The following is a 25047-nucleotide window of genomic DNA, read 5'->3' on the forward strand; positions in this document are numbered from 1 at the left end:
ATTCCAGGAGTTCAAAACAATTCAACATTATTTCATATAGGCCTACTTAAATAAGTGATTATTATTTATTAGCATATGTTTTGACTCAAGTCTTGATATTTCGACGTAGAGTTCAACAGTCCTGAAAAGATTAGACACAGAGATTGATGTCTGTGTTCCATGATGTCATGATGTAAATCCTCTGTCACCAGGTCACGGCTTAAGAGCACACTATTCCGGAGTAGCGTGTGTGTGTGTGCGGCGGGAAAACTGTTGTTAGGCTGTACTACACAAATCTGCTGACACACATTTGTGCTTCTGGATGGATAAAATTAAAATAGTTTGAAACTGTACAGATTCATGAACTTACAGTGTTGCTATGCAATACCACAATATACATCATCCTAGTTTTGTACTTTTAGTTTGAGTATCATCAGTACCAAAACTCAAACAGGGGCCGGTTGCATAAACCTCTAAGACTAGTCTTACAAGTTAGACATCAATTTATTTTCTTTAAGATGGTTCATAGCTTTTTTAAATCAGTTAGGCTACACAAAAAACGTAGATAAGCCTACTTTGATACCGAAAACTAAGACTGACTGCCCCTGACTAACTGCTAGTAGGTCATACCAGAACTTAAGACACTGTCTTAACATTATGGCTATGTTTATGCAACCGGCCGCAGGTTGAAGAGTGAAAATTGAACTGGTCCAATCAGACTAGTAGAAATCTTTAGCATTGAGCCCTGATGTTTGTTACAACTGTAATATTTGTTATTTTGTTTAATATATTTATTTAGTAATAATAATTAAAAAAAATATATTATTATTATTATGGTTAGACTTTTTGTAAGGTCTCCTGCACACTTTACAGTGTAAATTTGCATTTAAGTACTTGGTAATATTAACAACATGTTCTTAATATAGGGTTAGGGTTACGATTAGGGTTTGATTAGTTGCATGTAATTTTGTATAATTTACTCTTATTGGTATAGTAAGTACATTATTATTTTAGAGTTATATTGACTTATAATCACTACATTGTACCCATGTTGTGCAGCCCTACAAACAAGCACAGCAAACCTGAAACAGTTTTTTCATTTAATACCATAATATTAATAATTAATAATTTCATTTTTCATTTAATAATTCATTTATATCCAGAGTTTTGTTCCTTACTACATGTAGTACTTCCTAACTACACTTTTTACATAGCTACTTTTATTAACTTGACTGTCAAGCAAAAAAATTTAATCAAAATGTATTTTAAGTCAATAACAGCTTCTCATCTTTCTCTCCAGCTGTTCCTGCTGCTCGCTCATGTAAGCACGGTGGTCGTGGTGCACCGGAGACCAACGGAACCCGCCGGGGTCGCAACAAGAAGACCAAGTCCAAGCGGATCAAGCCTAATGAGTCCTCCGACAGCACTCCTTCGGGCCGTAGGTCGACACCCAGACCTCAGTTGCAGGGCCTCAACCAGACCTCCTGGTCTCCCTCGGACACATCCCAATCCACCTTCCCCATCGCCTATCCCGCTGTGATGCCCGCGTACCCACTGCAGATGTACCCCGGAGCCGGCGGCATGCAGCCCAGAGTGGAGGCTCAGATGCCAGGCTTCAGGGAGAGTCAGTGCAGCCAGGATCCACGCATCCCGATGCAGCCCATCCAGACGCCGTACTCGGCTCCTCTGGTCACGCCCATGGTGGCGCTTGTACTGCCCAATTACATGTTCCCACAGATGGGCAGCCCTCCACAGCAGCCATTCTTCACCAAAGAGGGAAGTTTCCCTGCGCAGCCTTCCTTTCAACCTCAGCCTAGTTTCACCACACAGGCACCATTCCCTCCGCAGGCGAACTTTACCATACAGACCCAGTTCACCTCCCAGATCCCCTTTACCTCACAGGCTCCATTTCAGCCACAGCCATTCCAGTTCGCTAGCCCCAAGGAACCCCCAAAACCATCTGAGCCTGAGCTGAGGGAGGAGCTGTTGCGAAGCCCCACTCCGCAGTCTGTAGGAGGAAGTGGCCCGCCATCACCACCTTTGTTCCAGTCACGCTGCAGCTCGCCTTTACAGCTCAACCTGTTACAGTTAGAGGAGACCCAACGCTGTGCTGAGAGGCAGGAAAGCACGGCGCAATCTGTTGGACTGCAGGGCAACTACAGCAGTAGTGTGGAGAAAACAGGGAGCGCAACCGGGCAAACCAAAACTGACAAGGATGTGCAACAGGTTGGGACTCTTTTTCTCACTTTCTACCATCATATTACAGTGCATTTTTGTACATGATTAAATGATAATACCATGGTGCTCTTTTCAAATTATTTTCTTACTCTCACTTCTCATTCTTTCATTATGTCTTTCATCCAGACAACACACAAAAAAAAAAAAAAAAATCCCCCAGAAAATATCAAATGCAAAACTTTGGATTGACCAACAGGCGGCAGTGTTTACAAACATTTTTAAGCAAGACTATCCAAAATTAAGCTTTGCATTCTTGCATCATTAGGCTTAAAGCATGCAAAATTGTTGCATGATTATTATTGCAAAATTAATATCTGTTTTTAAAAATTATAAATTAATTAATTAAAAAATGTTATGCCATCCACTCCACTTTCCGTACTGCAATAAACCATGCAGCTTAAAAGTTTTTATTCTTCACATTAGCCTATTTAGGATCTCCCAACAGTATATGATATGATATGATTGATATATGATCACACCCAAGTCCTTCTGTATTAAAAATAAATAAATTAATAAGTAATTCATTTATTATTTAATAATAAATTAAAATACACTAACTCCACTTTCCTGTAATGCTGCAAGAATAAAAGTTTGTTTTCTTCACATTGAGCCACATTTAGATCCTTAAGTATATCATTTCTGTACACAACTGGTATACAGGGGATAGAAATTGACAATTAAACAACTACGCTGTTATAGTTCTGAATGTGTGAATAGTGAAGAGTTGCTATAGTGTGTACATGTGCATTTAATGCATTTAGCTTTACATAAAGCTGTGTATAAATCTGTCAAATGAATGTTAATGTTATACTCTGTTTTTGTTGTTTTTCTAGTATGAAGGGTCACGTGTCGATGGTCAACATAGCGATGGGTTCTCATCATCTAGTGACCTGCTGGACATTCTCCCAGAGGACTCGCACTCCGGCACCAGCTCTGCCACCTCCGGCTCCATGCGCTCTGGTTCTAACGGCTGTGGAACGTCTGCCAGTGGCGGATCTGCCAGTAGAACTGGTGAGAATGGGAGTTTATAGTGGTAGATCTGATATGACACTTGTGTCCTGTTAAATGCTGATCTGAAGTGTCCTTTGTAGTGTGCAGATTGTAGTGCAGGGTTGTCACTATGCCATATCAGAGAAATGTATTGATTTTTGATGCTGCAGCAAAAACTAATATGCTGTTGAACACACTTCTTAAAACATTAAACATTGATATTCACTACCGTTCTAAAGTTTGGGGTCAGTAAGATTCTTTTATTCAGCAAGGATTCATTAAATTGATCAAAAGTGACAGTAAAGACATTTATAATGTTACCAAAAAGTTATATTACAAGTGCTGTTCTTGAAGACTCTTGAACAAACTGTCACAGTTTCTGCAAAATATGAAGCAGCACAACTGTTTTCAACAGTGATAATAATAAGAAATAAAAAGTACCAAATCAGCTTATTAGAATGAATCATTCTGAAAGATCATGTGACACTGAAGACTGTAATGATGCTGAAAATTCAGCTTTGCTGTCACTGGAATAAACTGCATTTTAAAAAATATTCAAATAGAAAAAAATTATTTCAATTGTAACAATATTTCACAATATTACTGTTTTTACTGTTGTTGTTTTTTTCGTATAAGAGACTTAAAAAAAAAAAAAATCTTACCGACCCAAAAATTTGATTAAAATAATGCAATGTTATATGTTTTTTTGACATTCTTTATAAACAAGAATGTGAAAGGAACCCTACAAAAGGTAGAATCCCATATTCTATGCTCACGATAATCAAAATGTACCAAAAAGGTTTCCCACTTCCTCTTAATTATTTCATATTATGTTTGGTTTCTACAAATACAGACTTTCCATTAAAATAGTGCTTATAAAATAGTGCTCTTCAAAAGGTCCGCTTCCCTCACCACCCCTTTCTGCTGTTTTTTTCTTTCTCAGGAAGCAACAACAGCAGTAACTACTTCGGCAGTGTGGATTCCTCCCAGAAATCCCATAAGGCCAAGGGGCAAGGCTCTGTTTTGCGCTCTGTGGCGCTGGCGCTGGATGGGAAGGAGAAACTGAAGTATGTACTGCAGGACCCACCGTGGCTGCTCATGGCTAATGCAGACGAAGATGTTATGATGTCATATCAGTTACCATCTCGGTGAGTGGGTGGACAAGGGAGAAATAGACACACACACACACACACTCCACCACTACCAGTTATGCCCGCTTACCAGTAACCTCTCCCCCCTCTGCCTTCCTACCCTTTATCTTTAGACCTTTAAGGCACATACTCACAGAGCTCTTGGTATTTAAATGTTCTTTTTCATTCTTCGCTTAGGGGTAAAAAGAAGTTTGAAATACCTTTTCAGTGTAAAGAGACAGAGGGACACACGTCATAATCTGAAAACCACGCCCACCAGGGGGAAAATAATCCAACCGTCTCCATTGCCTTGCATTGCGAGAAGATGCCTCCTTGTCATTTCTGACTTATAACAAAAACAAAACAATGTCTAAAAGCCGTGGTGGGCGTGGCCTAAATGCGCTCTGTCTCGAAACTGTGTATACTCTAAATTCTTTTAGCGGGCTCCTCCCCTAGTGGGCGGTGTCCGGTTTCATATTACAAAATCTATTTGAAATACTTAGAACCTTTTCTAATCTTGACAACACGCATATCAGAAAGATCTGAGTCTCAAGGTTCCATATGGTTTAATAGAAGGGATTTCTATTTATTTTTTTACGGGAGAATGCATTAAAAAAAAATTCAATGGAATTCAATGGGTGACACCCTGTGGCTATTTTTGGTACAGCATCTAAACAAAATCTCATAGGAAATTAATTTTTTGTGATATCAATTTCAAATTTGGAATACAACTTGGTTAGACATATGGCTTTGATTTTTTTTTTTTTTTTTTTTTTGTAAAATATTTAGTACAGTACATTTGATTTACAGTAAATTTAAACTTCCATAACTTTTTCATACTTTCGTTTTTTGAAGTGCAATAATCTGCTGAGTATTTTCTTTAAAACAAGACCAAACTCAGGTCTATATTCCAAAGCATTCTTGAATTAGAACCATTTAAGTTCGGATAGTGCATTTCACGTCTATTCTCAAAAAGGGGGGTGACACGCCTGCATGTGAAAACAAACCTGAAAAGAGACATGAGGATTTGGTGATTTGGGATATATTATAAAGGAAATCGGGAGAGGAGGTCACAAATGCACAGTATATGTTGTTCTTTTTCATACTGTTACAGAAGAAGAATATAATCGGGTGGAAAAGGATGCAGCGACTGAAAAGCCATAGATGTTCTTGTCACATTTAAATACCAAGCGTTACGTTACTCTCCTGATATCCGGAAATAGAACATGAACAAAATGTTACTGCTCATTCAGTCAAACTGATGGATAAGATTTTATTTTTTTTATGATTTGTTCAGCCTTTTTGAGTGGAACTTCCCCAAATCGGAAGTGCCTTCCATAATATAACACACAGTATAGGAAAAAGGTGGATGGGTTTTAATCTTGTATTGTATTTTTGCCATGAAAATAACTGTGGAAGCTGGCATGGCATTAAATCACAAACAAATTGTTCCCTTTTGCAGTGACATCCAGAAGGTTCTGAGAGAGGACAGGGAGAAGCTGCGGCAGATGCAGAAATATCAGCCGCGCTTTACAGAAGAGCAGAAGAGAGAGCTGGCGGAAGTGCATCCCTGGATAAGAAGAGCCGGACTGCCCAAAGCCATCGACGTCAAGGTCTGGATACATTGATATTTTATCTAATCTATACCGATGTCAGTTCTTAATGCATAAATTGTGTATATTCACTGCCATTCTAAAGTTAAAAATGTGAATGTCAGCAAGGCTGCATTTATTTGATCAAAAATATAGCAATACAGTAAAATAGACATCTTTTGTAACATAAATAGCTTTAGTATCACTTTTGATGAATAAAAGTATTCTTATTGACCCCAAAGTTTTGAACGGTAGCATGTTATTATTTTTAGTTTTTTTTCCGTAACAATTAAGTATGCAATATGTACGTACCATACGCGCAAAGCATAATGCATTACTTTCATCAAAAGATAATAACTTTTACCACATTTCACTAGTTAATTCCAGGTGGATAAAATCAAGCGCTACATTTTTTAAATCTAGATTAGAGACTACATCACATTAAGGAAGTAAAATGGGTTCCTTGCAGACTAATAAAAGTGTTTATTTGCAGGCGTGTGTCAGCTGTGAAGAGGTCAGTGAAACCCTGACTGAGGAGGATCCACCAGACCTGCACATGGGGGAATCAGAAACCAGTGATGTCACGGCGCCTCTGGCCAATAGCAGTGAAGACACGGCACTCTCAGAAGCACATGGCTGTCTGGGTCCTGTCAGCTAAACCAAACCTCTTAATTACACCTGTAAGAATACAGACCTCGTCTGATCGGATAATGCGGACATTTTAGCATCGAGAAAATGCTTCTGCCGCAGCCACAGACCTTCAAGAAGACTAGTTCTGGTTGCTAGTTTGTGTGAGTGTGTACAGATGTGTAAATACAAGAGTGAGTGAGTGAGTGAGTGAGTGAGTGAGTGAGTGAACGACTGAATGCGAGAGCATTTCAAAGCAAACCGATTATTATCAGACAGTCTAAACTGTCTTTAAAGCCAGACTCTGTGCTGTTCAGTGGAATAATATTTTCTTTTCAGTGTTTCCCTGACAGTTTTCCCCTGTAAATATACAAACTAATTTATTTTATTCTTTACAACTCTCTTTTTCTAAAAAAGGAAAATATTTTGTTTTATTTTCTTCTGAATAGACCAATAAGCTCTTGACACAGTTCTTCTGGTGTTTGATAGTTGTGTTGTGGGATAGATTTCTGATATCCTTTCAAATTCACAATTCTACACTGTGGACTTGTAGTTTATGAGCTGAAATGTTTTTTTATTTATTAAACGAGGGCAGTTGAAAGGTGCTCCACATATTTTGCACAAACCATAATTTCTTTAGCACTTGCAGCTTATTTGATCAGATAGTGAATGTATTAAGAGCTCAAGTGCATTAGTAGCATTAGGTGAATTTATCTGAGAAGTATTTCGGGCTAAAGAGTTTAGGTGCTATTGTTTTGTTCAGACTGCTCGCCTGTCTGATGGTCTGTTGCTTTGTAGAACCTCAGTGTTAAATTTCTCCTCTTTTATCAGCTCAAGCATAGGTTGAATCTACTGAGACTGAGGTCTAACCCTGATCTTTCTGACTGTCCTCACCCAATCCTGCCGTACAACCACAATTACAATAAATCCCCAATTACTACAGCTCAGAAACAACATATGGGCAGAATGGGGTTTAAATATCAGATTCAAAAGTCCATGTGGAGGTCAACTTGGCATTAAGCTTTTAGTATTGAGGAAACTGTTTCACAACATTTAGCCCACGTTGTAAATAAATGTCCTTGCATTCTGTCACTTTCCAACTTGCGGTATTCCTTTATGCTACCCTATTTGTTGTTTAATAATTTGGAATAAAGTCTATTTTTTAGAAAGAAATTACTCTTGGCTGTGTCTTTATGTTCAAGGTTATCAAGATTTAAAATACAGTGTATGAATTTAGTACAGGCTAAATCTGACCACTTTTTGGTGAATCATTTAGATAAGCATTAAAATGTCTATTAAAAATATATATTTAAAAAATAAATGTTCAATATACTTTATTTCGTTTAATGTAAAATACATTTATATGAATCAGATGTTATTTCAAATGCATTTTCCCGGAGCATGTCGATTTTTACTATTATTTTTTTGTATTTATTTAAAGTTCCAGAGTCCACATAAAAAGTCAGAATCTTGCATGGAATTAAATGAATGGTCAGATTTTTTATTTTTTTATTTTCATTAATCAAATATATTTTACTTGTATCATCCTGGGTCCCAGGAATAGATGTTTGTCCACTGTAGTGGACATTATATTTTTGTAAATTTTTTATATTTCTCTGACACCATACATGTCACAAGGCTTATACCAAATGTTTGGAGGTTTTATCATGACAACAACTACTCCTTGGTCTTTAAAAATAACTGACATTAATTTAGTGATCAAATTTAGCACTCTAATGGAAATATGATCTTATTTTGTAATCATAATTTAAATCTGACTAATTTTCAAATTGTTTGTCATAAATCAACATCTCAGGAAAATGTTATGTGGTTTCTAATCAAAATATTGCTAACAATTTTGTCCATTAAGTAAAATTGTATATCAATTCATTCCTTTATATGTTTCATAACAAATTTGAGAATCATCTTTATACAAAGTTTGGTAAAAAAATAAATAATAAATAAATAATGAAACTTAAAAATGTATTGGTGAATAATTGTTTTTTTTTTTTTTTTTTTTTGATTTTGCCTATACATGTCATCTCATGTCTTTTTATTTTTTTAAACAACTCCTGGTGTCCACTACAGTAGACATAGCGTAACATATGAAAAAAATACTTTTTTATGTTTTTTTCCCCATTTGTTTATTATACTCTAAACGTCATGACATGAAGAACTTGGCTACTAAAAAAAAAAAAAAAACTTTTCTGGGTCTCGGGAGGATATAACGTGTCGCTTTAAAACATGCCATAGCCTACTTTTGAGAATAAAATGCTTATTTCCTATATTTTATTGAGCTGAATAAGACAGCTTTGCTTTCCAGTGTGCAGCCCAGTCTTGCGCAAACGGGGCCGTTGGTACAGAGGGGCCCATTCTACGCCATATGTTCAAAGTCTGACGACCGTTACAACAGTTTTTATTATTATACAGCGCACATCCGACGCACAGCTTCCCTTCATGTGACCAGACTCTCCTCACTGCGCCCAGACAGGGCTTTCTGCCACCGCACATGAAAGGCGCGCTAGTTCCTCTGGTTCACACCTGCGCCAATTTGAGGATAAGGTGTGAATGGCTCTTGCAGGCCTCCTACCAGGACAACAACATTCAGACGCCGAAAATCCGGCCCTGCTCCGATGAAAGCAGTGGTGATACAACCTGTCAACAGTCTGCGAAGTGCGAACCTTACATGTGGATTTAAAAGAGTTAATACGTATTTACATCAAACGTGCTTTAATCTTGGTTGTGGAAAACTGCAGTTAATGGTTTATATAAACTAAGACGGAACTATAGGTCATTCATTTGGACTACTTAGTCTATTAGGCTATTTTTTTTAATCAGTCATCATCAGTGATTTTAGCAGCGTCTACTTATTCTGTCAGTTTTACAGGCGCAATCAGTTACTGTTTCTCGCGCAGCCCTATAGCATGCAGTTTGCTCATCTCTACACATGTTAAATAAAACACAAAGTGGTTTTGTGGTAGGCAGTGTTTCTAATATATAATGTAGCCTAAAAAGTGCAACTTATGTTTTGTTGACGTCTGATAAACCGCGAGAGTATCGCTAACCTCAGCTGAAGTGACTTCGCGAGCGTCAAAACACTGACGTTAACTTTTGTAGCAATTAGCTTTTGCTTTTCAGAGTGCGCAGCTAAATATGTAGACAAGTAGGCTAATTTTGCATTGTTAGCCACTGAACCGTTTTGAAAAAACAACAACTATGTTTATAATTAGTATAGCCTCTTTTAGACTTCAGAGATGTTCGAGGCTTCCGCTCCACGCAAGGGAAGTCATAGAAAACATCTTAAATCATGGACAAAGTGAATATAATTTCTTTTTTCTGTGCTCAACTCTGGAAGATTCCATGCTTTTTAATACTATTAGTCTATATTTGCCGTAATAAGGAACGAAATAAAAAGCCGTAACATCGAGTGAAGGTTACGGGAAACCTGGGTGGATTGGCGACCGATCGAGTAGCCTAGCCTAGGCATGATGGTTTTATTGCTGTGTCTTGGCAACCATAGTTTCCGTTCAAATGCTATTTTTGCTTTACTTATTTTTGATGACAAACTTGGCCAGCAGCACGTAGGTTATTCTGTAGACATGATCAGCAGCACGACACAGCGCCATTCTTTCTGACCGCAATACTGTGGCTATAATCGGCAATGAAGTGTCAAGTTTTACACGTCTCAAGGGTCAAAAACCCAAAGCGGACATTCACACTTTAAGACATGTATACGAAGGTGTGATAAAACAGGTTACGTACTCTTATTATTTCATCAAAGCAACTGCAGCTGCCTAAAGAATCTCTAACTTCTGATTCTTAAGATTCGCGTTACTGGTATACGCATATTTAAAGAAATAACATGACACTCTTTACAGTAAGAAAATCAAAATGATATTTTAATGAAGGGTGAAGTCACAATCACATATAAAACACATTAAATGTCATTACATCTGACTTTTATTTATTTTAAATTCCTTTATCACAAAGATTACATAGGCTACGTTTAAATGTCAGAGATCTATATCTACAGCCACGACATTGAAATATTTACATCCTACCCCACACTCTTAAAAATAAAGGTTCCATAAAAGAGAGTTTTCACAGTGATGTCATAGAATAACTTTGGGTTCCACATTTAGAACATGTCAGTGAACAGTTCTTAAAATAACCAACAAAAAAAAAAAAAACTTTAAAGAAACTTGTGCAATGGAAAGATTTCATGGATGTTAACGGTTCTTCATGAAACCATTAATGCCAATAAATAGCCTTTAATTTTAAGAGTGTACATTAATTAGATATGGGAAGACACTCCCTAAATATTATTTATCCTTACAGTGTTGTTTTAACTTAGCTTATACAGAAGAAAACAATTAAATAAAAATACTAACTAACTGTGTGAAACTGGATTGAAATGCACACTGTTGCACCAAGAAGAGCTTTCTGAGGGGTATATCCACTGGTCGATGACAAATGACAAAAAGCAACGTTGCAGCTGCCCTATTCCAACTGTAGAACTGTCTATCAACAAAGGTGCTCAATCCTGGACTACTGCAGGTTTTAATAGCTCTAAACTAAAAAAACATTACACTCAAATGTTCATGAATCGACAGGGGTGCGCATCTGTCTACCAGGGTCTCCAGATGGACTTGGAGAGGTACATGCTTGGCGCTTGATCCCTCGCATCCACCGAGATGCGGCTTTGCTCCGTGTCCGTGTCATCCAGGTCTGAGCAAAGGTCATCGCTGCTGGAGGAGGAGGTGGTTGAAGGGGCCGGGGACAAGGCAGAGGAGGTGCTCCTGTCTCCAATGCTAGAGTCCGTCATGAGATCTGACAGGATGTCCTGAAAGCGATTCTCGTCGTTCAGAGGCATGCACTCCAGGAGGTGGTTCAGCAGGTCTGCGGCTATGGTCGCGTCGATGCCCGGGCAGCTGGACACGAAGGTGTGCACCTCGTGCATGCACTGGATGTAGCCCGCGGCGAATCGCTCGTTAGCCTCGCGGTTCACGCTGTCAGCCTCTGCGGAGGAGAAAAGCGGCATGACGTCAGCACCCAAATAGGCTACATACATTTTAAATGCGGCCTGTGTGAAACTTGATCTTGAAACAGCTCTTACCCGTCGCTTTGTTTTGTAGAATACTTTCCACGCGCTTCACGGTCATTTCCAACACCTCGGCATTCTCCATTTTAACCTGCGCCTAAAATAAATGACGCAAAGTGCGATGTTAGTAAGACTCTCTTTGCACTGTATGTTGGCGGTGGATAGAGATGCTTTAAGAAGTGATAAATGAACTTACATCCGGGTCGGCTAGCAGTAGCCTCAGCTCCTGTAAACTTTCATTTATTCGGGCGCGTCTCTTTTTCTCCACCAGCGGTTTCCTCGTCTGAGGGGGAAGAGAGAAATGCGGTTAAGTTGTGGGAAACCGTCGATAAACTTTTCCTTATGTGCTATTAAAAGACGTGTTGCGTACCTTTCTGTCTTTTATCCCGTAATAGTCCTCCTCGTGGCTGTTGCTGCGGGACGCAGGGGCCATATTGCTGCAGTTGAGACCGCTGAGAGGACGCCTGAATGAGGGGCAGATGGTCGGCGGGTTCAATTCGAGACAAAAGTCTGCGCTAACAAGCACTACATATACTGTGTAAAGTGGGCGATTGAAGAGGGACATTTATGAGGTCTGATTTACATGTGAATGGACCGACTGGCAACCAATCAACAGCCATGCCTTTGTCTGTGCATTGTAAACCAACCCACCCTGTGAACCTGTATGGACCATAAGGACAATTTACTGAATAAAATTAAGCTCAAATACCCTTGATAGATAGATAGATTAGAAATATTAGATAGATAGATTAGCTAGATTAGAAATATTAGATGGATGGATGGATGGATGGATGGATGGATGGATGGATAGATAGATAGATAGATAGATAGATAGATAGATAGATAGATAGATAGATAGATAGATAGATAGATAGATAGATAGATAGATGTCATACTAGCCTACTGCCCTTTAAAAATTTCAGCGACACTGTGTTTCTTTGTTACACTTTTCATTGACAGGTATTCGCTTTAAAAAAATCTGTTAAGGTTTATTTTTTAATTTTTTTTAAGTCCTTAAGCTTACATTTTCTATCAAAAATGTTTTTTTTTTACTTTGTACTTTTGTCTTGTTTTCATTACAAATATACGCTTTGCTGCGAACTATTATGCAAGTGACATATTAGTTGGATTTCAGTACAATAAAAATTCGTATGATATATTATTAATAATAGATTTATATGATGATAGTTTTAATTTTATCCTCATATAAACACACATACTTTGTGCAGCACATATGCAGCACTTGTCAGTTTTGGCTACTTGGACTTTCAATGGAGGGACAGGGAAAACCTCTCAGTTTTCATTAAAAATATTCTGTGTTATAGATAGATAGATAGATAGATAGATAGATAGATAGATAGATAGATAGATAGATAGATACTGTATGTCATACTGCCCTTTAAAAAATAACAACCAGGGTCAATAAGTTAGAATAATTTATTGACAGACAAAATTAATGTCTTTCCAGGACACTGCTTCTTTGTTACACTGTTTTCATTGATGGATATTTGCCTGTCAAAAAAAACCTGTTTATGGTTTATTGTTATTTTTTTTATGTTTCTATCGTATTTTTCCTAAGGTAAAAGAAGCTATTGCAAGTTGCTAATATTAGTAGTATTATGTATATGAATATTAGTAGGCTATGTATTATAGTTTAGTAAACTGTCAAATGTATAGAGATTTTCAGATTTATTCCTGTCAGTGGACAAAGTGGTGAAACTTCAACAGCATATTATAGTTTCTCAACTAAATTTTCTTCAAATTAATTTCAAAGTTAAATGGTAATGATCTCGCTTTTAACCGTGGAACCATTTTATTTAGGCCTATTTATTTTCACTCCCAAAATCGCATAAATAAACTTTTCAGGTTTTCAAGTTTAGAGGGTTGAAACTTGATGCTATCTTGGAAATTACAGATGGAATTAAACTCTTCAGAAAGGTAAAGGGACATGGAATGAGAAGTGACCTCATAAATGAGAAGAGAAAGAATGGGAAACTTCAGCTGTAGAGATATTATTTATCATTATCAAAGCAAATGGTAGGCTACAGGTAGTTCTCTAAAACAACTTCATCTGTCACATGTAATGAGGTTGACATGTTTGTATAGCCCTACACAATAAACTCTGACTTCCTGATCCTGACCCTATATCTAAGAGGATAAATAAGCTTATAATCAAAAGGCCTAAATGGCAAATAGGTCTACATAATCTAAATGGCAAAAATGCACCCTCTACTGGAATTCAGAGCACACTCACGGCACCATTTATATCAGTGCGGAGTACGATGTCCTGCTTTACCAGCAGTGTGCGTATGTGGGACATCGTCAGTGCTCGTTTATGAGGCCATGAAGCTACATGTAATGCAAATCATATGAAAAGCAAAGCATAGCCTACTGTTGTGTTCAAATGTAACAATCATGTAGGACTACTGAAAACTAAACTACACAATTCAATATCATATTTAACCTACATAAATAATAGAATATATAGGGTAGCCTATATATTAACCCCAGATAGCAAATCTCATTGTTTGCCTCATTTTAATATTTTATATTACATTTAATACATTTGACGACATGCAGTTGTTTACTTCATTTGTTAATTAAATGGACGTTGAACAAAATCCCGTTTAATCCCACCAAATCAATCTTTTAAAATGATAACCCCAAAGTGTTAAGATAAAACATGAAATTCAAAACGATTCTCTTTCTTATAGCTTGAAAATTTTGATATATTTGTATATGATAATTTATATATTATAACCTGCATCATAGCCATAAAAAGCATTAATCAGTGTCAAGTTATTTATTGACTTCCGGCAGTCTGATGCAAATCAGAACGCGTAGTAGAACACCGTAAACGGCTAAAATAGAACCGGAATGGACATCCATTTGTGGAAATTTCTATAATAAAAGTCCAAGACGTGACCAGGCGGAGATGAAGGGCTGGTTTTCATTTCATTTTAAATCTTTGGAAATGATCAAATTATATATATATTTCCTGTTCAAGTATGATCACATTCATGGTGAAATAAGCTTTTTGATATATCATTCAAGGTAATTAATTTGGCAAATAAATATGGTACATTAAGAATTCTCACTTGCATTGTTAATTATGCAACTTACAAATTAAATGTATATCTCAACAATGTATGAACATAATTAAAATATCAGGACATCAATGCATAATGATACAATAGAAAATAATAATTGTATCTTTAAACTGTACCAATAATATCATATTGAAGAGTTACATTTAATATTATTATTACATGTTTAAGCACAAAGTTCTGTAAACTACAGAAAAAAAATGCTATATGTGATCTCAGTAAAAAATATTATGGGGAAAAATGAAGAATGAAAATTTTAAAATAAAGAATGGTTGGATAGATGGATCATATACTTGTACATGGACACTCACTGCGTTTCTCTCGTTGGTGGTGTGGAACTGTGTGGGGAAAAAAACGACTTTTCTTGGGATAACAAAACAAATTCATATGTTTAACCAATTTTATTTTTAATAGACATTAGAAATAATTATTAAAATGATTCCCCCCCCCCCCCCCCCCCCCCCCCCAAAAAAAGATTATGATTTATGGTTGCATTTAGAGTAAAATAAAGCATATACTTTTTTGTCCCTTGCAACATAATTCGGATTGGAAGGGTTAATAGACTAGACCTGGTTTCTTTTCTTCTTTTTTTTAATGTGGAAATTGTGAGTGATACTAATTTTAGACAATAGACGCCGATTGGTGGACTCTTACGTTGAAGTGTGTACCGGAAGCGAGGGAATCCTCTTTAAGTTCGCCCTCTGTCGAGCGTTTCATTCACAGCTCAGAACCGTCCTTGGTGGTTCAATCACTACTGGACGTCCTAACCGCAGAAAAGTAGGAAGAAACGTCAAAATGGTGAAGATATCGTTTCAACAAGTAACTGTACAGAAGCCGGAAAAGGAGAACGATGGAGACAAAGAGGAAATTCACATGCCATACTCTCACGTGAGTTATAGCTTCCTATTTATATACATTATTGTCTTTGTTTTGTTGTCTGCTGTGAAACCATCATTTGTTTTGTCATGTTCCTCCCTGCAAAACGGAATCAAAAATGCAACAAGCGTTTATTTTTATTTATTTTTAACTATGCTTAAAAAATATATATTTTAATAATTGGTCTTTGTCATTTCCTTTATTTTGTATCTAGTCTAAACCAATTAAGCGTTCAGTAGGCACAACTGTAATGGGTATATAATATAATATACACTTATTATTATTATTATTATTATTATTATTACTAATTATTATTATCAAATTAATGCAATTATTTATTATTATTATTATTATTATTATTATTATTATTTACTTTGTCAGGCTTCTGCATGTTTAAAGCAAGAATAGGAGATCATTCTTCAATGGGCTGCACTTGATAGATGTGAGCCAGTATTAAGATGCACAGGAAAACATTAATTCTTTTGTCTCGGTGTTCTAATCGCCAGAGAGGAAAATGATGCTGACGGCAGAATTCAGAATTTTCTCATTTATGAGAATGCATGAGTTTCTGTCTTTATTCTATTATTACAGACTGATCATAAGTATCAGATGGCTTATTTCTAACTGAACAGCTCATAGATTTATAAATATATTAAAATAAAGGCATACAGTATTAAACACTTTGACAGGCTCAGACATGCAGTTCTGAATTGGTTTAAAGCTGATGGATGCAAGCCAGTATTGAGATGCATGACAGGATGACATTACATCATGTGTAGCCGCCACTGCAGATTAGTGCCGAACAAATCGTCTTGAGCTACATTTGTGTGTGTGTGTTCTCTATATTGATGCTTGCCGCCGTGTGTTCCCATGATAGTAGTAGTTATTTAACTCGCCACTTGACTTGAGCTGTAACAGAGCAGATGACCGCAGCTTTTTGTTTTTATGTGCCTGGAACACTCAGTACTCGCTCCAACCCGGATAGGCACACGTTTGATCCTGCCAGCCAGGGTGAAATTGGATCTTTGCCTTCACAAAATGGATGCCTAATATCCATTTTTTTTTTTTTTTTTTTTTTTTTTTGGAATATGATGCTGACAGCAGATTTCACAATTTTCTCATTTCTGAGAATGCATCAATTCAGTGTCATTGCAGGCTGTTAATATGCATTAAATCTGTGTGGTTGTGACTAAAAGACTTATATCCAAAATAACAAAGTACCATTTATCAGAATTCAGCTCAGAGTCACTGAAATCAAAATGCATTAAAAATTATTTGTGGGCGACGTAGAACATTTCCTTCTTTAGGCTGTAAGTGCGTCACATTTTCAATTTGACCTCATGTGCCTGCATTCATTTTCCCTACTAGAGTGAAAATGACGTGGATTCATCTAATCTGATACTAGTGCTGTTATTTTCAGCCTGGTACCCACACACTGTCTCCTACTCGCTGCTACTGTGTGTCCTCCCTACGTAGATAGGAACTCCTGTACAAATAAGGAGCGTAGATTGGAAGTGCTGTATATGCCTAAAAATATCACTGCCAGGAGGAGATAGTAGCTCTGTCAGCAGTCTGTTTGATTCACGATAATCCAGAGCTTGCGTGGGCTGATCCGAGCTGGTGTCCTCTGCACCAGCGTCTCTGAGAGACTGGAGGTGGATGGATTGCTCACGCCACCTGACGTCTTGAGACGCTGCTCTGACTAATGTTTGTGGCGCAGTTAGGCTAGATGCTGAAAGTAAAGCACTGCAAAAAATGAGTTTCTTACTTTGTACTTTTGTCTTGTTTTCATTACAAATATACGCTTTGTTCCGAACTATTATGCAAGTGACATATTAGTTGGTTTTCAGTACAATTAAAATTCATACGATATATTATTAATAATAGATTTATATGATGATAGTTTTAATTTTATCCTCATATAAACACACACTTTGTGAATTGCATATCTTGTCAGTTTTGGCTACCTGGACTTTCAATGGAGGGACAGGGAAAACCTCCCAGTTTTCATTAAAAAATCCTAATTTGTGTTTTATAGATTATCCAAAGTCTTATGGGATGGTTGCTGCCAAAAATTACCATTTTTAATTTTTGGGTGAACCATCCTTTTGTTATCTTAGGTAATTTTGTATCTCAAGTAAATGTATCTTGATTAAAGAATGTTTAGGTAGTTATACTGGGGAAAAATGAATAAGAAAGTAAGAAAATGATCTTTTGGAGAGTGATTTTTGGCAGCTTGCACATACAGATTTTGGTATAAATTTTTTTTTTTTTTAAACAGATCTGTAGATAAACTCTTAAGGGGCCGTTTGCACGACAATGGTGTTTTGGGGGCCTGAAAACTTTTGAAAACGGGTTTCAAAGTGCACGTTTTTGAATGCTATACCATTTTCGTCTCTGTGTGAACTACAAAAACTTGAATTTGTGAAAACGGTGACGTCATGCACGTGTATTATGTGTTCAGTCTATAGGTGTGTATTGTTTCTTTACAAACTGACATCGCCAACTACTGGCCTGGCAGCAAAATACAGTTTTTTTTTTTTGTTTTTTTTTTGCAGATCCATGTGAACTGGGATTGTTTTGACTAAAAAAAAAATTGTCTGTGGAACAAAAAGAATGCGATGGAAAACCTTTTCAGTTTTTAGTACATCATTGTTGTGTAAACGTACCCTAAGCTTTATCAGTGCCTATCATTTTGAAATTAAAGTGAGCATGCATGGTATATTTGACTTGTTTTGTCAAGTATGAATCAGTCCAGACCCAAAAAGGCCACGAAAAGCATCCCAAGTGCTAATTGTATTTGTTTTGTGTTTCCCAGAAGGATGAGTTGGTGCTTCCAGTAAGATCTAAGAAGTCTCCCTGTAGTGGCCTTTGGTGCGTCGTGCTCGGCCTTGTGATCTTCCTGTCAGGCTTGATCATGGCATCTGTATGCCTGTACCGATACCACTTCAGCCCTCAGGTGAGACTCTAGACGTCACTGAATCTGTTAATCATCTTTTATTCACGAACAAGACTATTGAAGTTCATTGCCATAGCGATCACCATAGCAACACTTGCTGGATCTTTTACTCGGTCTTCCATTCACTAGAGTAGTTCAAGTGCCCTCTATTAATCTGCTCCGCTTTCTTTCCCCAGATCCCAGAGGACAGTTTGTTCCACTGTCGGGTGATGTACGAGGACCCCCTGTTCGCCCCATTACTCGGACGGCAGGAGATCGAGGAAAACGTGGGCATCTACCTGGATGATAACTACGAGCAGATCAGCGTGCCTGTGCCCGACTTTGGAAGCAGTGACCCGGCTGACATCATTCACGACTTTCACAGGGTGAGGATCTTTCCAAGAAGCGCTTGAAAGTGAAGTTCTGCCCATTTAGCTCTGGTACAGTTTCTTCTAGTTCTTTGGCTGTACAAAAGACGCCGTTAGTCATCACTGTTTCCCCAGATGGACTGTGAACAATCTCTGAGGAAACCTTTTGTCTGCTGAAATCATTGTTTAATATTCAGTGCAATGTGCCAGGCACAAGCGTACAAGCAAATGTTTCTGTGAAAGACACATTCCCAAGTTCCCCGGCAGCTATAAATCTATGTCAGTCTGGTACAAAGCAGAACATTTTGTTCTCCCAAATGGGTTTAATTGATCAGAAACTCAATAATAATATTGAGAAATATTATTACCATTCAAAATGCAAAGCTGAATTTTCAGCATCATTGTCACATGACATTCTAATATGCTGATTTGCTGCTCAAGAAACATTAAATATTGTTATCATGTTGAAAACTGTTAGTATTTTTGTTGAAATCATTATATGGATGCATAGAAAGTTCAAAAGAACAGCATTTTTTAGAAATGGAAATCTTTTGTGATATTATGAATGTCTATACTGTCACTTTTGATCAATTAGATGTGTCCTTGCTGAGTAAAAAGTATTAAATAATAAAAACTCTTACTGACCCCCCCCCCCCAGTAGTCTTGTAACTGTATTGAACATTAACATGAACGTCTCCAATTATTTTGCAAGTTCTAGAGTCGTTTTTAACGGAGGTGTTTCTCATTAACACAGGGACTCACAGCTTACTACGACATTGCGTTGGATAAATGCTACGTCATTGAGCTCAACACGACAATTGTCATGCCGCCCAGGAACCTGTGGGAGATGCTCGTTAATGTCAAGGTAACAAGATTGTATAACATTTTATGTAACTCTTGAACAAAAGGTCTCAGTTTGTGAGTCACACATTTTATTTTTTTTATCCACAAGCCAAGGACAGTGTTCCTATGATCATGGAAAACCTGGAAAAATCAGGGAATTTTTAAAATAATGATGATCGTGGAAATGCCTTTATGAATAGACATTTTTATATTATTTTTTTTGAAAATGTAATAAATAAAAAATGTGTATAAAATGTTCTAATTTTACTTTTCCAATTTTTTATTTATTTTTTATTTTATATACATTTCTTCTAATTAAATTTATTTAATCCAAAAATGAAGGGAAAAAATCATGGAATTTCATTTTTCAAAATGTGTGCATCCCTTGTCACTTCCCTTGCAGAGGCGGCACACAGATTTCTAATGTTTGGTTCATCATAGCCAATGTGTCAGTGTTGATGGAATGAAGTCTGCAGTCCCATGTGACCGTTTGTATGTATTTGTGTTTCTGCAGCGGGGGATGTATTTGCCCCAGACCTACATCATTCAGGAGGAGATGGTGGTGACGGGTCGCGTTCGGAACATGCGTCAGCTGGGACCCTTCATCCACCGGCTCTGTTACGGGAAAGAAACCTACAGGCTGAGACGCCGTAGTGGCCAAAAACGTGAGTCTCATGACTTTATTTATTTATTATTGGTGTTTAAGTCAAACTTCACTGTGATTATTATCATTGCTCATACTTGGTGTTAGTGATTTGAGCAAACCCTTAAAACTAAGTATTAAACTTTGGTGTTCAACATAGAGTATCACTCAAATATTTTGTAATAATTACGATTTTGTAATGTTTTTGAAAAGTCCTTGTGCTCATCAAGGCTGAAAACCGTGATACATTTTTGGGGGATGCTTTGAATAGAAGGTTTGATGAACAGCATTTATTTGAAATGGAAGTCTTTTGTAACACTATACATGTCTTTACTGTCACCTTTGATTAGTTTAATGTTTTTTTTTTTTTTTTTTAAATCTTACTCAACATCTAAACTCACTCATTTAAATCTAAACTCACAGCACAGAACAACTGTTTTCAACATTGATGATAATAATAAGAAATGCTTCTTGAGCAGCAAATCAGCATATTAGAAGGATTTCTAAAGGATTGTGATCCACAAATTCAGCTTTGCATCACAGAAATAAATTGCATTTTAAAATATTTTCAAATAGAAAACGCCTATGTTAAATTGTAATATTATTTGACAATATGACTGTATTTTTAATCAAATAAATGTAGCAGAAGAGCAGAAATATTTGGTGAGCAGAAGAGACTTCTTCAAAAAAATACAAAAATAATAATAAAGGAAGTCTTAATAATTCCAACCAAGTAACCCTACTACTTTTTTTATTCTGCTCTGTATGTGCTCCGATACATGAATGATCTCATAAATTGTTCGGCTTATTGAGAAAAGATGTGCTAATGAATATTCTTAAGTAAAAACATTTTTGCCTGCATGGCCATAAAAAGAGTGAAAAAATCCACAAGGCTTGCTTAGTTTAAAGTCTTAAAGTCTACATCCTAGTGAATGTATAACAACATCCAAGCTTTCGCATATTCAAGCCCCACTGATATTTTGTTCAGAAGATGTAAAAGTCTGTTATTTTTTATTGTAATACATACATTATTTGTTACTGGCACCTGCGCACGCACACGCGCACACACACACAGATGTGACTGTGGTCTATCTGCTCATCTTCCCGTTCCTGTTTCTTCATATTTTCTGTGCGTCCAGTTATCTTGCGAAAATCAACCACATGAACTGTTGCGCGATAACAACAGCAATATCTTCCTCTTTTGTGAGTTGGAGTACTTTGGTCTAATATGAATTATTGCATTCAGAGGGTATTATTGGGCATGTGCTGCGTTCTTTTTAGTCTGGTGCGTGTGGCATCATTGATCCTGATTTATGCGTGTGAACGTGGGTGTGCGAGTGTGACTCACGTTTGTATAGTACACAGAACGTCTCCAGTTAGGAAACCACACAGAGGGGGATGTGATGCACGTCAGGGATCTGATGCATTGTGGGAGTTGCCGGATCAGAGGGGCATCTCTCTCTCTCGTGTGATGCAGAGGCTGAGGTGTGGGTAGTGATGCAGTGTGGGAGCTGTAGTTTGGCTCCGTAAGGACGGCTTCTCACTCCTCTGTGTGTGGATGGTGTCTGGGAGGCCAAAGGAAATAGAAATGCAGTGACTTGCAACATTTGTGCCACACCAAGAATGTGACCTCTTAGTTAGTTCAACCTCTCAAAAAAAGCTTCTTTTTTTTTACATAGAAATTTCACAATTCTTTGTGTCCCAAACGACCAGCCCCGAGATTAAGACGCAAAAAGAAATTAAAGAAAAATAAAGAAATAAAAAGGCATGGGTACAAAACAGTGTACACTTTCAATCACTCTTTTTCTTTTTAAATGTATGATTTTAATAGTCTAAAGTTGGAGAATTATTTAACATTAGGTGAGCTGCTGGTTATGGAGTCTTTTCTTTGATTTGGTGGATCTCTGCGGGATTGTGGGTAGTCTAGTATTTCTTTCGGAGTAGCCTAGTTAGTAGTGGTTACTATTGTTTGACAAGTCATGGAAGCCTGTTTTGAATTGTTTATACATTTCTCTATGGATAAAATATACGACGAAAGTTAAGGGTCAGTAAGGGTTTTTTGTTTTGTTTTTTATTAATACTTTCAGCAATGATGCATTACAGTGATGAAAAGTGGCATTAAAGACATTTGACATTTTGAACTGTTGAACTCAAATAATCCAGAAAAAAACTGCATCCGTTTCCACAAAAATATGAAGCAGCTCAACTCTTTTCAGCTTTGATTATAAAAATGCAAATCAGCATATTAGAGTGATTTCTGATTGGTCATGTGATATTAGCTGCGTTTCCATTACCCTTTTGCGCAAACTGAAATGGCGAATGGAAATACGTCAATTTCGCAAACACTTGTGTTTTATATGGGAGTTTTCATGCTCTCATGAGGTGGAATAATAAAGACCGAGCTCTTTATTAAAATCATAAAAGACAAATAATTACGTGAATACTGGATTCTAAACAACAAAGAAATGCCACAATTTATCAAGACCTTGAAGCAGATAGGAGGGAGAAACACCCAGAAACGCCTCATTCTGACTGCTCCCAAGTATAAAGGGCTTTTTTCTTGCCATTAATGCTTGGATAACACGTCTACGTCTCCTTCCATTAAAAATAATGGCTAGTGCGGCGGCTGGGATATGCGTAAACTTACCAACATTCATTGCCATTAAGTTTGGAATGACATCGCAAGAGGAAAAATTACAATTTAGTTGCATAACAACGTTTAATTGAAACGCATCATTTGGCAATAGTTTTGTATCGGCATTTAGAAAATATCGGAGTTTTGAAAAGAGTTTTGCGCAAATCTGTAATGGAAACCAGGCTACTGAAGTCTGGAGTAAATGAATGATGCTGAAAATTCAGCTCTGCAATCGCAGAAATAAATTGCATTTTAAAATAACTTCAAAAGAAAGCAGATATTTTAAATTGTAATATATTTCACAATTTTTTTTTTACTGTATTTTTGATCAAATAAATGCAGCCTTTGTGAGCATAAGAGACTTCTTTCAAAAACCAGTTTTAAAAGACCCAAATTGAGTGTAACATACTTTCAAACTGGACATGACAAAAATCCATCCTAAACTATGATGTTGATCCAACACTTACACAGCACGCGAGTCCCGTAAGATATCGTCGTTTTAATCCAACTTGAATCTGCTTCTTCCTCAGACATCGATAAGAGAGAGACCAGGAACTGCCACAGCATCCGGCACTTCGAGAACACGTTTGTGGTGGAGACGATGATTTGCGATCGACTCCTGCTGTAGTTTTACTCCTTTCTCCTCAACTCTACTGAGCAAAACCCAAAAGCGACCCTTCCCCATCTGTCCAGCTTAACAGCACTTTATCAGCATGATAAACCTGTACATAATGTTACATAATGCCATCTTTGGTATGTGTTGTTTTGTCTTTGTCTAAATTATATTATGAAGGTTTGATTTGCACTGTCTGTAGTTTTATTTCACTCTCAGGTTATTCGGTTTTATGTTGTGTTTTTTTTTTTTTTTTTTTCTTCATTGGGGAGGTTTCCTCCAAAATAACTGTGAGGTTAGTCTCAGACGTTGTCTTTATTCTGCCGTGCACTGACGAATGATTTGCGTTTTTTTCTTTTTCTTTATCTGTAAAGCCTCAGTTTGTGTAGACTGATGGCAGTTCCTGTGGTCCGTTTCATCTGTCCAGACCTGTCGTTAATTTCCTCCTGCATTATAGAAGAAATCCAGTATTAGAAAATTGTCTTCAATGCCAAAAGATGTATACCTCATTATTTTAGAAATGTATGACTTGAAGCCCGTTATTTAAGTCATAGCGTGGGTTTTTGAACGTGATCTAAGCAATATAAGTTTTCTTTTCTTGGATTTCCTAACTTGTCGTCCATTTCTTTGTATTAATGTTGATTTAACTGAGCGGTTTATCATGTTCAAATACTCAGTGTATTGCTCTTTAATACGTGTGAATAAAGTTTGTAGAAAAATGTGAAAAACTAGCCACCAGATGTTGGTTTGAAATGTTTTGTTATCTCTAAATCTCTAAATCAAAATGGGCTGTTTCATATTGTTTTGAATTTCATTAAAGGTGAATCTTCTTAGGCACAGATGTGCAAAAATCTATTTCTTGCTATTCCTTTTCCTTTTGTATGTACGATTCGCCCATGAAAAATGGTAGATCCTTAGACCTCATCTGAGTTGGAATCATTTCATATTGCTTGCACTTTTTTTTTATTGTATCATTTATATGTATTTGTTCCTCTTCCACACACTGGTGTAGCAAGTTTTGTCTGAAATAAATGAGGCGTTTGATTTGATGCACTCTATTCTGCTGCTCTCGCTTTGTAAATAATAATCGCTTGTAAAATCCATCAATAAACTGCTGAAACCCGATTCGCACTCTGTTGATCATTACAGCTACTTTAAGTGATTGCATGCAAGAGACCTTTTACACTTGCCCAACAAACCACAAAAATAAAAAAGTTCACTCGTGTGAAACTACAGAAGTGGGTGTGGAGTTTAACCCCGTTGTTTACTCAAAAATTCAGCTTTCATTTCCTTTGCCAGCTTCACACACACACACACACACACACACACACATACATCTCAGTTGAAGTCAGGTAAAAGTAATGAAC

At 37.0% G+C, this 25047-nt stretch overlaps 3 protein-coding genes across 7 annotated transcripts in view; 2 read left to right on the forward strand and 1 right to left on the reverse strand.

Annotated features, from left to right (window-relative positions):
• per2 (period circadian clock 2) overlaps positions 1-7730 on the forward strand; it is a 32715-nt gene extending 24985 nt beyond the window's left edge. For all 4 annotated transcript variants that reach the window (XM_084119755.1, XM_084119754.1, XM_084119756.1 and 1 more), the window contains 5 exons: positions 1280-2205; positions 3051-3228; positions 4151-4355; positions 5800-5950; positions 6423-7730. In XM_084119755.1, the coding sequence (XP_083975881.1) occupies positions 1280-2205; positions 3051-3228; positions 4151-4355; positions 5800-5950; positions 6423-6587 (1625 nt within the window). In that variant the 3' untranslated portion in view covers positions 6588-7730. The remainder of the gene's footprint in view (positions 1-1279; positions 2206-3050; positions 3229-4150; positions 4356-5799; positions 5951-6422) is intronic.
• Positions 7731-10427: 2697 nt separating this feature from the next.
• On the reverse strand, positions 10428-23675 carry hes6 (hes family bHLH transcription factor 6). 2 transcript variants are annotated; one of them, XM_084119809.1, is made up of 6 exons: positions 23535-23675; positions 21781-21997; positions 12028-12121; positions 11854-11940; positions 11673-11754; positions 10428-11575 (listed from the first exon to the last, which is right to left on the reverse strand). In XM_084119809.1, the coding sequence occupies exons 3-6, from the start codon at positions 12088-12090 to the stop codon at positions 11184-11186; spliced, it is 624 nt and encodes a 207-aa protein (XP_083975935.1). In that variant the 5' UTR covers positions 12091-12121; positions 21781-21997; positions 23535-23675; the 3' UTR covers positions 10428-11183. The 2 variants fall into 2 exon arrangements, with proteins under 2 accessions (XP_083975935.1, XP_083975934.1); XM_084119808.1 differs by lacking the exons at positions 21781-21997; positions 23535-23675 and having other exon boundaries at positions 12028-14818.
• On the forward strand, positions 15456-24805 carry itm2cb (integral membrane protein 2Cb). Its single transcript, XM_084119807.1, has 6 exons — positions 15456-15652; positions 18459-18599; positions 18776-18964; positions 19701-19811; positions 20304-20454; positions 23598-24805. Exons 1-6 carry the CDS (start codon positions 15560-15562, stop codon positions 23693-23695), a joined length of 783 nt encoding a protein of 260 aa, XP_083975933.1. The 5' UTR covers positions 15456-15559; the 3' UTR covers positions 23696-24805.
• The last annotated feature ends 242 nt before the right edge of the window (positions 24806-25047 follow it).

This window comes from Abramis brama (assembly GCF_963993115.1).
Source record: "Abramis brama genome assembly, chromosome: 7".
Classification (NCBI taxonomy): Eukaryota; Metazoa; Chordata; class Actinopteri; order Cypriniformes; family Leuciscidae; genus Abramis; species Abramis brama.

Bases quoted from the DNA above. Each gene is read 5' to 3' on its own strand.
- hes6 (XM_084119808.1), bottom strand. From the start codon at position 12,222: ATGTCCCTCTTCAATCGCCCACTTTACACAGTATATGTAGTGCTTGTT. The intron at 11,941-12,027 runs GTACGCAACACG...CTTCCCCCTCAG, and splicing joins ACGGGATAAAAGACAGAAAG to ACGAGGAAACCGCTGGTGGA. The intron at 11,755-11,853 runs GTAAGTTCATTT...CATTTATTTTAG, and splicing joins TACTGCTAGCCGACCCGGAT to GCGCAGGTTAAAATGGAGAA.
- itm2cb (XM_084119807.1), top strand. From the start codon at position 15,560: ATGGTGAAGATATCGTTTCAACAAGTAACTGTACAGAAGCCGGAAAAG. The intron at 18,600-18,775 runs GTGAGACTCTAG...TTCTTTCCCCAG, and splicing joins GATACCACTTCAGCCCTCAG to ATCCCAGAGGACAGTTTGTT. The intron at 18,965-19,700 runs GTGAGGATCTTT...TCATTAACACAG, and splicing joins TCATTCACGACTTTCACAGG to GGACTCACAGCTTACTACGA.